Source organism: Pyrgilauda ruficollis, unplaced genomic scaffold (genome assembly GCF_017590135.1).
Source record: "Pyrgilauda ruficollis isolate IOZ18807 unplaced genomic scaffold, ASM1759013v1 scaffold85, whole genome shotgun sequence".
In the NCBI taxonomy this organism is placed as follows: Eukaryota; Metazoa; Chordata; class Aves; order Passeriformes; family Passeridae; genus Pyrgilauda; species Pyrgilauda ruficollis.
Genome location: NW_024530488.1, coordinates 2,400,902 through 2,415,136, shown reverse-complemented (window position 1 = coordinate 2,415,136; position 14,235 = coordinate 2,400,902). Strand labels below are relative to the sequence as shown.

General features: G+C 38.1%; 1 protein-coding gene across 5 annotated transcripts in view; it reads right to left on the bottom strand.

The window, feature by feature from the left end:
- CASK (calcium/calmodulin dependent serine protein kinase) overlaps positions 1-14,235 on the bottom strand; it is a 188,704-nt gene that overhangs the window by 48,147 nt on the left and 126,322 nt on the right. For 3 of the 5 annotated variants that reach the window (XM_041487852.1, XM_041487854.1, XM_041487856.1), the window contains 2 exons: positions 12,732-12,749; positions 4,934-5,055 (listed from right to left, as the gene is read on the bottom strand). In XM_041487852.1, coding sequence (XP_041343786.1) covers positions 4,934-5,055; positions 12,732-12,749 — 140 coding nt within the window. The remainder of the gene's footprint in view (positions 1-4,933; positions 5,056-12,731; positions 12,750-14,235) is intronic. The other 2 variants (XM_041487853.1, XM_041487855.1) reach the window with 1 other exon arrangement.

Below are 14,235 nucleotides of genomic sequence, written 5' to 3'. Positions count from 1 at the left end.
CACATAAAAAAAAAGAATTTGTTATAAAGTACACATTAAAATTGTTAAAATAATACACTTTGCTCAAAAAAGAGCAGATCAGGGATAAATGCATGGAGAGTTAAAACACTGTCAAGCAGAGAACTATAGTGTCAGCCATGCCTGGACACTGCAGAATAACTGCAGCTTTTACAAAGCACATTCAAATTTACTGTGCCAACATCCAGACTGGGAGGGTAAACAGAACAAACCAAAATAAACCCAGCAGAAAGTTTTAGCCAACCATGTAAGTAGCTAAACTGAGGTTCCAACAACATTTCATTTTAGCAAAAGAGAAAATATGTTTCCTTAAAAGTCTGGACTTGAGGACCAATCTGTTTGGATGACAAGAGTTCAAAAGAAATCCCAAGGAAACTCTGAAGTGCGCGCAGATGCAGGTTCCTGTGAAACACTACCATGAGCAGCAAAGGATAACAGACACAGAAGTGAGACTCTCTTGAGAAATCATCATGCCTTAAATATATGCACTGTGAATATAAATTAAACTAGAAAAAGAAATAAGTGGCTGCATACACTGATATGACATAAATGGCCAGAGCAAAATTTATTTAACCTCATTTAGTTAAAACCATACGTGTGTAATGTGTTAAGCCAGTAAAAAGTAAAATAAACTTTCTTGAAAGCTTGTAACATTTCTATCACAGAAATAACAAAACTTACCTCAACAATTCCATCTATGAAAATAATGTAACAAACTTTTAAAATTAACAGCCAAAAGACATCAGCCTAGAGAACTATCTCTGCCTTGGGACAGACAGATGCAGACAAAGCCAGCAGAGAGGCCCCAGTCACACAAAAGCTGATATTGTTCTCCTGCTGGGTGAAAATCCCACTTGTAAATTGAGGGACATCTGCATTCAGAGTCAGCCCAGGCAGGGCCCTGCAGAGGTGACCAAAGCACTCCACCCCACTGCAGAATGATTGCTCTGATCTCCTTCAGGGCAGGCAGCTGCACCAAGCAGCAGCTCCTGCCTTTCCATCTGAGAAGAATTCCTTTGATGCACTGACAGAGATGAAACATCATGGGTAAAACTCTTCCCCACTAAGCACAGCCTTGAAGCCCACCAGACTTTGCAAAATAAATAATAATTGAAGTAGAAGACCTCCAAAATTATTAACCTCTTCACAATTCTTTCCAACTCCTTTATCAGTACTGCTGACACAGGACAGCAGTGTCTCCCAGGATGGCTTTCATGAAAGTCAATAAAAAAGGATTTAATTCAAGCATTTGATAAGGCCTCTAAAAATCTGTCCATGGTAATAAAAAACTGCGTTCACTACTTAAATTTAACTCTGTTTTCCCATAAAGTTATTTATATACTGTACTGCATTCTTTATCATCTAAATTGGATACTGGAACGAAACAGTCTATAAAGCTTTATATAGTCATAAACCCAGACATTTCTAAGTGACAGAGAGGAAATGCCCTACTGCATTCACCAAAATTTTGATCCTCACATATTTAACAGAGCAAGAAAAAGGAAAGAAATCCATCCAAACCAAAGTTACTCTTTTACTTTAAGAAAAATCAATTATTAAACAGTAATATTTTTTTAGGCAGTGAATATTTCTATATGGTTGTTTCTAGAAGGGCCTTTTCTTTACTCTCTGCAGTAAACACAATTAAGTTTTTAAGAATTAAATGTGAAACTTCTGTGCAGGAAAAAACCCACTCCAAATAATAGGATTCTATAAAATGATGAAAAAAGCACACAATGAAACTATTCAATAAACCCACATCAGGATATGCTTCTGTATTGCAGAATTTGGCTGAGAGTGATTAACTACTTCCTAAGTAGTTGGCAACTTTTCCCCCCTTGTTTTGAACACCTTTGGCCACCAAGTAAATTGAAAGAGAGCCTTAAGACAGTTACCTAAACAAATTAATAAATTAAAAACAATTAATAGGATGATGCCTTCTGTGGCCTTCAGAGGTGCAACACCCAAGCTAATGAGTTACTGAGAAAGAAGATTTCTATTCTGCAATCTGAAAAAAAACTCAGCACATGGGTAACTTGCATCCTTAACAAAATGATTGTTCTTTCCTTTTTGGCCTTCAGAAAAAGTTATTTCAGAGGCAAAATAAGATATTTCAGCAGCAGGCATGATCTACCATCATGTGCTTAATCTAAAAATAAGGATAACTCTTGAGAAAGAGTAGGAACATGAGAACAAATTTAACTGTGGAAAATGGCCACAGAAGAGGAAGAGTAGCTTAATGCAAAGTGACAGCCACAACTTCACAACAGAATAGAAAATTCCCACTTAGTGGGATATAATGGTTTATAGGTTACTTGGTCTGGAGGCTTCAGTAATCCCAAATACTCTGAGAGGAATAAACAGTTTCCCTGACAGAACTTCATCCAAGTACAACTGGTGATTTTTTCTGACAAAGAAATTGGAATAGTATTGATACAAAACCAGGAGTCAATCTCCCACATGCAAGTTACTGACATGAAAAAGCTACCCTTTCAAATAATACTGAAACTTGCTTCAGGCTTTAAAAGATCTATTTCAGGACACTGAATTCTTTCAGAATTTTATTTTGTATTTTTCTAACCAAAGTATCTTTGGGAGGATTCTACCATCTCCCTTCCACATAGCATAATAAAAGAAAATGCTTTTTGATGGCATTTTGTTCTCACAGATATCTTTAGAAGGTGCAATTAAATGCATCCTTTTCTGTTTATGAGAATGACTGTGATGAAGAATGTGAAAATGGTACAAACTCACTGCTGTTTTTTCTTATTTGAAAAGCTACAACAGACCATCACAGCAATAACAGGTCATGAATGAAGTACTGGGAACCTGACTGGTACTGTCAGGAGCAGAAAAAAGCAAAAGCATTGCAGAAGCATGAGTTCATGTCTGGCAGACCTGTCATCCCAAAAAACCACTGAAACTAAGGCCATGTGGTTTACCAAAGCCCAAGAAGTTATATGATAACACAATTATGGTTAATAAATATCTAAAACCTTTCTGCATGAGTCACAAAAGTATTTTGGTTCTTACTACACTTATATTATTCTACTCCTCTCCAGATTTTTTATTTCTTGTTCATATTAACTGAGCACCTTTCTGTACTGCAACATGCCGTATAAAAAGTAATTTAATCATCTGGGACACAAGCTAGGTGAACTTAAATTGGGAAAAAAGATTCATATTTTAATGCAAATTGCAAAGATGAATTGTTGGAGATGCAATTCAGGAAAGTCATGAGCTCCTAGTCCCTTCCTCCTGTGTGCTTAATATAATTTTATCTAATGACTGTTGATGTAAAATGCATAAAGAGTTATCAGAGAACAAAGATTAGAACTGCAGTGCTGTGCCAGGGCAATGCCATCCTCCCTTAGCAGCCAACTCCCCGTCTCTGGATGCTGCAGTCCCAGGGGCAGCTGTGCTGTGGGGATGCTCTGCCAGCAGCTTTGTGCTCCCACACAGGCCAGCTCAGAACCCAGCAGCCGGGGCCACTTCCAGACTGCAATCCCTCAAACTTCAAGAATGCACAGAATTCAAGTGACTGATCAAACTGTAACAAGTGTACAAATCATTCACTACATTTTTAAGAGTTTGGACACCAAAGGACCCGTGGCACTGTTGACATTCAGCTCATGCTCCTGCAAAGCTGCACAGAGGAACCAGAGCATTCAACAGTTTTGCAGAAACTCTCTCAAGTCCCTCCAAACATCATCATCTACTGGAATGACTCCTACTCCTGTGGCTCTTTAACTGGACACATCTCGTTAGATCCGTGATATTCACTGAGCTGGTCAGTTTAAGACACTGTACTAAAAAGGTCATCATCCATGTGATCACACAAGCATTTTGGTTTGATGCAGGAGTGCATATTTTAAATTAATCTCATTATGCCCACCTACCATTCTTTTTTTTTTTACTGTACAGTGTTACCAGAGCACACTCCCTCTCAAACAACATTCAAATAAAAGATGCTGTTCACCTACCAGTGGTTATTCAGCCCACAGGACTGCAGTACAACTGGCATAAAGTAAAAGCCCTCAGAACACACAGAACTGTCAGCCCTGGCTCCTCAGTGCCAGCTGCTTTGCTCTGCACATCTGCCACTGCTGCGTCACAGCACCTGCCAAGTGCCTCTGTGCATTTGGTTCCATCTGGGGTTTTTTTCTCAGTGCAAGGTGTAGATTGCTTTAAAAAAAGCTGGTCTTGCCTGAAAAGCAAGTCCTCTGTCTTCAACATGAAGTATCCACAAAGACCAAAAAAAAAATCAGGGAAAGTATTTTTTGACTTTTATTTGAGACCTCGTGCTGTGCAGATACAAAGTCACTGACAGCATGATGTGCTTTTAAATTTGTCATTCAGTGAGTGTTTTGGCACACCAGTAAGACACTGCTTGCTCCCTTATGGACTAGCATCTCTCCAGAAGCACAGAGAAATACAGATTTTAGATGACTGAGCCTACTACATACCACGTCCAAGTGTGAAAGAGAAATGAGCATACCTCACTGCATCACACTAAAAATTTCATACATGTAAGAATATCCCCAGAACTGGCCTAAGATTAGTAGATTTAATGTTAATAATAACAGAATATGTACAGTTATAAAGTTGCAATTCACGTTTAAAACAAAAACTAAAATGTGGCCTTTATTAAAAGAAAAAATCTATTCTGATGAATTATTTTAAAGCCAATTATTAACTAAAACTCTTAATCACTTACATATTCTAAAATACTCTATATTACAGGCCTAAACATGTATTTTTGCATAAAGTGCTAGATGATTCTTACATTGTACAACTAAAGAAATCAATTTTGGTATCAAACAAAAAAAGGTAATATGCTGAGCATAATACAAAATATTATCCAATGAACAACAGATACAGGAACACATTCGAATTTTTATCACAGAAAACTTACATCTAGTAACGTGTGAAGATGCTGATCCTGGAAAACACTGTGAAGAAAATCTAAGTCTTTTTCACTGCAGTCTGTAAGTGCATGAATTTCTTCCAGGCTGTCCAGCACCTGTGAAACTGCTCCTATGGGGCAACAGACAGGGGAAAAAAAGAGAAAAAAAAATCAATAAAGCAAAGACTCATGGTAAACTGAACTTTGGAAAAAGAAACTTTCAATTTATCTGGTACAATTGGAATGGGAGCTTAAAGAAGCTGGAGTTTTAACAGGAAAATTCACAGAATAAATTTTGCATATATCAAAAGTGCTCACAGATCATGTAATTATACATAAGAAATGGCTTAATGGGAGAGAGGTTAAAACCTGATTTTATTAAGCTCAGCTTTGTTCTCTTTTAGCCTTGCTTTCAATGATGTCTTACAGAGCAACTTGGATTACTGGCCTGTCCTCACTATTCCCACCCCAACCTTCACTTCTCTTTTTGAGCTGCTGGACAATTTCAAATACATACTGTAAAATTCTGAAACATCAGTAAGAATTATTTTGAAATCAAATCTTAAACATTGGTAAAATCAGGAAGAACCAATGCTTTCACAAATATTTTTTAAATCAGCATCGGGATAAAGGAGGGAAGAGGGAGAAACACCTGACTGCCAAATCCTCTGGGGGACAGAAAAGGCTGTAATATGTTTTTGTTCTCTTTGTTCTGCTTGCTTGGCTATCTCCTACCCAGCTGTTACCCTGCTTTTTCACCAGGGCATGGTTTTGGGTCATAGGATGGTGGGGATGGTTTTTAAATGGCATGAGGGTGAGAGAGAAGCGAGAGCTATGGAAACGAAAAGGAGAAATGGGAGGCTTTGTGGAAGGTGCAAGTCCATGAGGAAAAGCTGAACTCTCAGCAGGAGAGGACAAAGAAATACAACACAAATCCACAGTAAACCACCCCACAGTGGTTCTGTGTGAAACAACTTGTTTAAAAATCAGAGTATCAGTGGTGGTTGCCACCTGTGTGCTTTACTAGGAATGCCAGCCTTGGCTTATCTCAACACCCACGGATCATGTCTTCACTTTTTCCACTGTGGTAAAAGCATCTGGTAAGGGGCAGAATATCCAGTGAGAGTCTGCAGCAATGCTGGTGGTCTGGCAGTGAACAACTGAATGCTTTTTCATAAATAAATTCTTAATTCTGAATACAGAACTCTAGGCATTCTCTATTTCACTAATTTCTCATCAATATGCTTATTCTGTTTACTTATATATTTGCCTGTGTCTTTTTGACAAGACAGATAACATCTAGAAAACTGCTGCATTCCTTGAAATTCTATCTTCTATTGCATGAACAATTCTTAGCAGCCCTCCTTAACTCAAAGCCTTTTGCACTGCAATTTCAGAATGTCATAAAAACAATATACCAAACTGCCTCTTAATCACACAAGGAAAGAAGTAAACTTATTTCTCTGAAAATCTTGAAAAACTGGAATAAACATAACAAAATACACAAAAACTACTATACAAGACTTGCAACCTCATAGCTTAGAAGGAGAAATAAATTAAAAATCTAGAAACTCTTGCATCACATTCAGTACAAACCTCAGCCTAAGATTCTCCTCTCAGTTCTCTGGACAAGGTTTGAGAACCACAATATCCCCCTCACACACAACTCAAGTCTCAGGAGCAATAAAACTTCTTAATTCTCTCCCATCAAGTAGTGCCTGACTACTTACACCTATTTGATGTACTAATTTATGTTCTTTTAAAAATCTGTAGCTGTCAGCAAGTAAAACAAATGGTTTGACTTTTAGCAGTTGCTGTGCACGAGGTCGGGTGCACTGAAAAAGAGAAAAAAATGCTTCCTCTTTGATAATGAACAAGAATGCTCAGCTGAAAGGAACCATCCACATCCCACTGCCAGAGACACAGCAGGAAACCTGAGGAAATACAAGGACTGGGGATCTGCTGGTAAGAGCATGGAGAGATCACAGCTAAGCCTCAAAGGCAAGGAAAAAACCTACCCAGGGACCCCAAAAGGACTGCACTGTCTCCTTCACATGTTCAGAACATCAGTTAAAGGCTGATGCACTTGGAGATCTCAAAGGGAAGAAGGAAAGTGCTGGACTTTCCAGGATCCAGTTGGTAGAAGAAAATGTGTTAAAATTCTCTTTTATTTCTGCTCTTTTCATGCTCAGAGTTTGAATGATTTTATTTTCAAGCAAAGCTTCACTTCTGGGTTCAAAGCCCTTTCTGTGTATTTGGGGTATTTAAGGAAAACTCAAGAGAAGATTCACTTCAGAGGCCTGGGGTTCTTAAGAGTCTAATACTGCTCAGTGTTGCCCATAATCCCCAAAACCTGAGCCAAATCTGGAGCCAGGAAGAAGTGTGTTCCAAGTTGCCTGCAGTGCTGTGTGATTGTGAAACACCAAATGCTCTGGACCACCACATTCCTTATTTGACAGTATCACATCCTTTGCAAAGTTTATTTTGTGGAATACTTTGAGGGCTTTGAAATGGAAAAGAAAGTTATGATTTTTCAATATTTGCATCTCAACAACCTCTTGAATATTTGGGAATTAAAAAAATAGGGTTTGATCATTAGGTCTTTCTTCTTTTCCTGTCAATTGGTCACACTGAATAGAAGGCTGTCAATAAAGTTTTCAAGAATGTCCTTAAGAAATTTGACGAGACTTTCTGACAGTGACTTTGTTAATCTCCCAAATGACAGTTTTTACCTTATGGGGTTTTTTTTTTTTAACTATAATCTTATGCTTCACCTACTGCCACATCCCTCACTCATTTACAAATAATGTGCACCTGCATAAGCAAATGGCATAGCAGCAGTATACTGATAGCATGTTAGTGCTTAAAAAAAGTGACAGAACAATTTTACAGGCATGTTTGTGAACACCTAACTCACTTTGTTACAGACATCTGCTAAAATGTCTGAAAGTTCCTTTCAGAAGAGTTTTAAATCCAGAGAAGAGATACTACATAAAATAAAGTTAACCAACCTTTACAGCACACCTGTTTCTAAAAGGATTCATATTCAAGCTGAATTTCTAACCTTTGAAGAAAGTGTAAAGGTACTCAATACTTATAATTAAAGCTTATATCCTCTTGAAATAGGATTTAACCTCTTTTCAACATTGCAAGTGCACCCATTTTAACCTCAGCACAGATGATAAAGACTTAAGTGAATTATTACAATCATACAAGCTAAAATCTCAGACTTCTCATGGATTGTAGCAGTTACAGACAGAATCTAGAAACATGAAAATTAGAATGATGCATGAGTATTAGTAAGGCAGGAAAAATCAAGAAGCTGACTAACTTGACTGGCTGTGTTCATTTGTTTTTTAAGACTCCATAAAGTAAACTTTGTTAGAAAATGCTGCTCACTGCCCCAGAATTTTCAAGCAGTCCCAACTTTTGGGTGAGATGAATTTCACGCTGCACCTTAAGTTCCTGCAAAAACAGATCCAATTGCACAGGAAAGGCTGCAATTCCAGTGATATAAATAGAAGACTCTTCTCTGCAGAAACAGTAACAAAATCCACACCAAACATGGTTCTGTGAGAAGACTGTGGATCCTCCTGTAAATGCACAGTAAATGACCTCAGTGTCAAAAGGAGCAGTGACACTCTGGGCCATGCACACAACCTTGTCTTCCCTGTATTCCCATAATACCCCAGAAAGGATGGCTGCAGCTATTCAGAGTTTCCTGGGGACTGCCAACTGTGAAAAGTTGAAAACTACGAGCTGTCACATATAAAAAAGAGGAAAAACCACATTAGAATGCTTATGACAGTCTCCTGCAGTCAGCACTAGTACATAAAATGCTTTTATAGTTAGTGGAATCTTAAGGATGATACCCAATTACTTCTGAGAAGACAGAGATAAATTGAGCAGTTTTTTGCCTACTGAGGCAGATGTTATTTATCAGACATGTATTTGCCTTGTGAGGCAGAAACTTGGGAATTTCTCTTCGTGCAGTGCATAGTCAAAGTTACCAAAGGTATTTTGTGCAGGTTCTGCCACCTCATTTTTTGAGATGGCCAGTCAGAAATAGTTTTCTGTTACAGGTGAATTCTGTCTCTAGAGTCTGTAGCTGTCACACAGTGCACCTGAAGTTGCTATGGACACTGGTTCATCAGGCTGGAAGTAGGCAAAGCTTTGGTAAAATAGTGTTGTTACTACAACATTCAGCTATTCTAGTCTGGAACAGGTGGTTTGACGAAAGAAACTGAACTTTAAAGGTAGAGAGGAGTTCCTTCCTTCTCCCCAGAACATAGTAAAAGAGAATTTTAAATACTATTCCAAGAATTGCCTACATATTCTGCAGTAGTCATGTGTCCCCCCAGTACAAAGCACCCCAAAAGTTTGCTTTTCTGAGGCTTCTCAGCTCACCAGGCAGGTATAAGTGGCTCCCCCTGTTATATAACAGGCAGTAAATAGAATTAGGAACCTCTTTTCATGTGACATGTGATCTGCAACAGTGTATGACTAAATAAAGTGTTTAGGTAAATAGACTCAGATATTGCTACAAAGCACAGACTACATCCTGACTGCAAAGACATTCTGACAGAGGGAAAAAGTACTCCTTGATTAATTTTTTAATACTGAAGATTACAAATACTCATTTAAGTCTTGGGTCAGTCATAAACCTGCTTCAGAGTAATGAAAACCCAGAACTCAGGAAGCCTGGTGCTGTTTAAACACAAAACTATAAACCCTGACCTTTTTGCCAGTCTCCTGCATTTACTATGCCAGGAAATAGCTCTGCACAAGAACTGATAATAACTATTATAATAATAGCATGTTTTTATGAAAGAGACATCTGAATCTCTTAGATTTGTAGACCCACATAAAATGAAGCTCATGACACCAGCCACTCATTTGTATCCTGTTCACTCTTATTATTTGATTGGCTTTTCAACTATTCTTTATATTGTGTAAATATGTAACTGTGTCTTGAAGATTTTACAGTGGTATTTAAATGACTAAGCAAGGCTTTGCTGTCAGTTCTAATTTCTCTGTATATCACAGTTCAGTCCTTATGCCAGCCAATCTACAATAAACAGAAGCTGATTTCTCTCAGCCTCATCTCGTGGCTGCCTTCTCATGGGCAGCTGCTGGAAATGAAATTAAAAGACTAATCCTGGCTCTTACAGCACAGGCATTTCAGAAGGCAGGATTTACATCTTACTTGCTTGTGAAGAGGTCTGAGGGTAGTACATCCAACAAGGAAAGATGAAAAATCATCAGAAATTGTTAAATTTTAGAGAGATCAAATATTAGAATCACAAAATGAAGTCACAGGATATAATCTCACAAAAAAACAAGCATGGGCATTATTATAAAGTGCAGACCTTTCCACTACTTTAACTGATGTAACTTCTCAGATTTAGAGAAAGCCAGCTGAGCACCAGCTGCTCTTCATCACTTGCAACAACATCTGCAAACATCACTGGAGCTGAGATGCCTCTGATCTCACACAGAAATTTGTTGCTCTTTGCTGTTCACTGTATTCCAGAGCAAGTGACTCTGCAGGAACAGATGACAGCCAGAGCAGGTGTACACATGTATATGATATATGACTATAATAGTTCAAAATAAGGTGGGAGGTACATGTTTCACATATACACAGCAGTGTAATTAAAATGTAAGGCAAGTGAAGGCTCTGTCCTGCTCAAATTTGAGCTATAGAGCACTTCATGACTTCTTTCTTCTTAGACTGAAATCAAACAGTGAAGTTTAGACACCCTATAAACTTACAAATAAGGTCCTACATGCACACAACCCTGTAAATGCTACTGGGAAGCAAATAAAGCAGTGATAATAGAAATATATGTATATACATACACTGCATGTATATAAAACAATCAGGAGGAGTGTAGTAAGAGAGCTAGAAAGATGGAGGTTTATGGAGATGACAACAACAATTCAGAAAGAAGACTGCTGGTGCAATGGAAGGGTATTGCGATTTACAACTACATTAAAGAAGGTAAGAACATCTAAGGAGTACAAGAAAGGCGAGAAAGGCATGTAAAAGTCAGAAAAGAAACCAAAGGAAATAGGGGCAGGAGAGAAAAACAGAGAGAAAGAGACTAAACAAAGGAAAAAAGAAAAATAAAGAGAAAAAAATAGAAGAAAACAAGACATTAAGTGTTTCCAAACAGCAGAAGGAATATAGAGGAGAGTACTATGTATGGAAAACAACAAAGGATGGGGGGGAAGAGGAAGTGGTGGGGGAGAAGACAAAGAGGGCAGTGAGAAACTAATGCTTAATTTTGAAGAGAGACTTTTTTTCATCCTGCACACAGAGGGGCACTGAGTGTAGGCATGGCTCCACTTTCTCCTGTCTCTATACTTGGCACCATCACACAGTTTAACTCTTTGTCCCAGGTACCCCTCGCTGAAAATCCAGCCACAGGTATGACAGAAGCCAGCCTAGCATGGTGATAAAGAAACATGCAGGAGTGTTGTTTTACAGACCAGACCTGTAGCTTACATGTAAGTGCACTCACATGCAACTAAACAAATAAATATTTTAATAGATGAATGCCCTTCACTATCCCTTCCTTAGATCCTTTCTTCCTCCTTGCAAAAATGTCTAAGCATGAAGGCAGCACACTCTTATAGTCAGTTTGTGGAAGAAAAGTCTCTGTGCACAAACAAAAACCCAAAAATCATGGCACAGGCTCTGTATGAGGGGTTTTTTTCCCCCTACAGCTGTTTAAAAATAATACTATCACAAAACTTTTATATAAAAATCCACTGAACTTTCACGTTACTGGGCAGGCATTCTGAGATGGGGAAATAGGAGCACAAGGAACAACTTCCCCCACAACCTGTAAAATAAAAGAATGAACCAAACAACAACCACCACAAAATCCATGATTGATCAGAAATGGAGTCAGGGACACGTCCTGCTGACATGTCCTGAAGGACCTGTGACTAGTCCTAAGGTCCTAATGACCTAGGACAGAAGCAGAGCTGTTAATCTACAAGTCTTAAAATGCTGCAGGAAACCCCCACTTTCTATAGCTTGTTTTTGGAGAATTAGTTTTGCTGAATTAGTTGTTTTTGAAATGGTTGTGGTTTGTATCAAAGGGTCTAAAATTTCACAGCTTCTCTTCTGCCTAGCATAGTCTGCAGGTTTTAGACTTGCTTGTGCTCCCAGTTTCTCACGAAGTGTGCAGCTGCCTTGCAGCAGAACCTCTTCCCTACATGCCTACAGCATTCCTTCATGGAGGAGACACATTTTGGGTAGTTATTGAAATCAGGAGTATGCATATCCACAGTGCATATGCATACATCAGGTACCACATCAACACAGAAGGATCAACAAAGCTCATGCAAGCATAGAGCAAGAATATAACATTTGACTAATACTACAGTATATGTTTGGTGGTAGGAAGAAAAAAGAAAACATTAGTCCATGAAAACAATTTCGGAATGAAAATGCAAACCCAAAATATACTTTATTAATTCAACGAAAATTAGATTTTAGTTCAGCTGTGTTGCAAATATTAAATATTGGGAAAAAAAACCCCAAAACTCAGGTAATTTTAATACTGCCTCTAAATTAGAACCTTCAGAAATCCCTGGAAATCATCCTTCTGCTTAATTATACTTTTGATTACATATTACACTGATTTAGTTAATACCATATAATTTTATCTGAACAGGCAGTATTAAAACTGAAAAGAGCAAAGAGAAGCAAAAGAAAGTGGATTTTTAAACATGCAAAGACACACACCATAGCTGACTGATATGCCTTAAAGGAAAACAAAGGGATACCTACTTTCTGCTGCTAGAAGTCCTAGAAGGAAGGCAGCGTTTGGACAAACAACAAACAGTATGAAGATTTCAGAACAAGCCATTTATAAAGCTGCAACCTAGCAAACTAATTTAGCCACAAAATAGTCTCAACATAGTGCAAGGATCCCCCCAGTTTTTAATATGTTTTTTCTATGTGTGAAGCAAATGGCACTGGCAGACTGGGATGGGAGGAAAACAAACACTTGGCATTGGGAAGGCAGCACATGGATGCAGTGTTAGAGATCTATTAATACCAGACTTTTCCCAACATTGGTTAAACTATTTTTAAAAACTCATGGACAAAAAGGGATTTTTTAGTAAAAATATTGCAGGAGTTGAGATGATAAAATAGTTCAACATACTGCAAATGATGCAAAATATCATATTAATATACTTAGTAAGCAAAATTTAGCAATGTTATATTGAAATCAAAAGTTTCAGTGAGAAACGTTACCTGAACCATTTAGAAATACAACCACTTCATTATTGCTTTTAATTAACAGTGTCTTTATGCCCTTTTAAAAAAATTTAAACATATCAGAGCAAAGAATCAATAGCTGAAAGATCATAAAGTTAATAATGGAATGTTGGAAACACACAAACTCATGATCTCAAAACTGACAGCTGTGCTTGTAATACTAGTGAAGGAATTAGTAACAATTATAAGGTGAATGTATTTTTTTTTCCCCCAAGCATTCGTATTTTAAAATGTTACACAACACCCTTTGCAAATATTTACAAAATCAATGCTAATTTTTGCATAACAAAAGTGGGCTTTTTTTCTTCTGTTGATGAAACTGATGGGTTTTAAGATATGGGCTTGTATTGACAATATTTCATTAATTCTAAATCCCATAAAACAACTAACCATTCTAACTTGTGAGTCCAGCTACTTCCACGTATGTTGGAAACAGCGAGCTCACAACTTGTCTGTATCTGTGCTGTCTGACCTTGCTCTGAAAGACTAAGAGATTTAGCTTTATTCCCATTTTTATTATCAGATTTGAAAATCAAGATCTCATGCTGTTAAAAACTTCCCTCAACACAGAGTCTGACAAAATAGAAAAGGATGAAAATTTCAATTTGCACACATCAACCCTGAGACAAAATACCAAAAAGCATTTGCAAAGATGCTGTGCGTGGAGAAAACGAGGCAGAAGCACGGAAGGAGCCTCAGTGTGGCTGCTTTGTGTGCAGCGCAAAACTCGGCTTCTGTTTATCTGCTTCCAGAGTGACCACAGAGCCCAGCACTCACACAGTGCAGGAAATACTGCAGCAGTGCCACTGCTCAGCTCAGGTGCAGGAGCACATTTGGCCACTCAGGCTCTTTTCTTGCTCTGAGGTTACCCCAAAACACAGCTCGAGGATCCCTTACAGGAATCCAGAACTGTCTGTGGCAAGAAGTTGCTCTGAAACCTCTTAGTCACAGTTCAGAAATGTGTGCCACAGACCAAGGAATTCCAGCAGACATCAGAGAGTAACAGCCT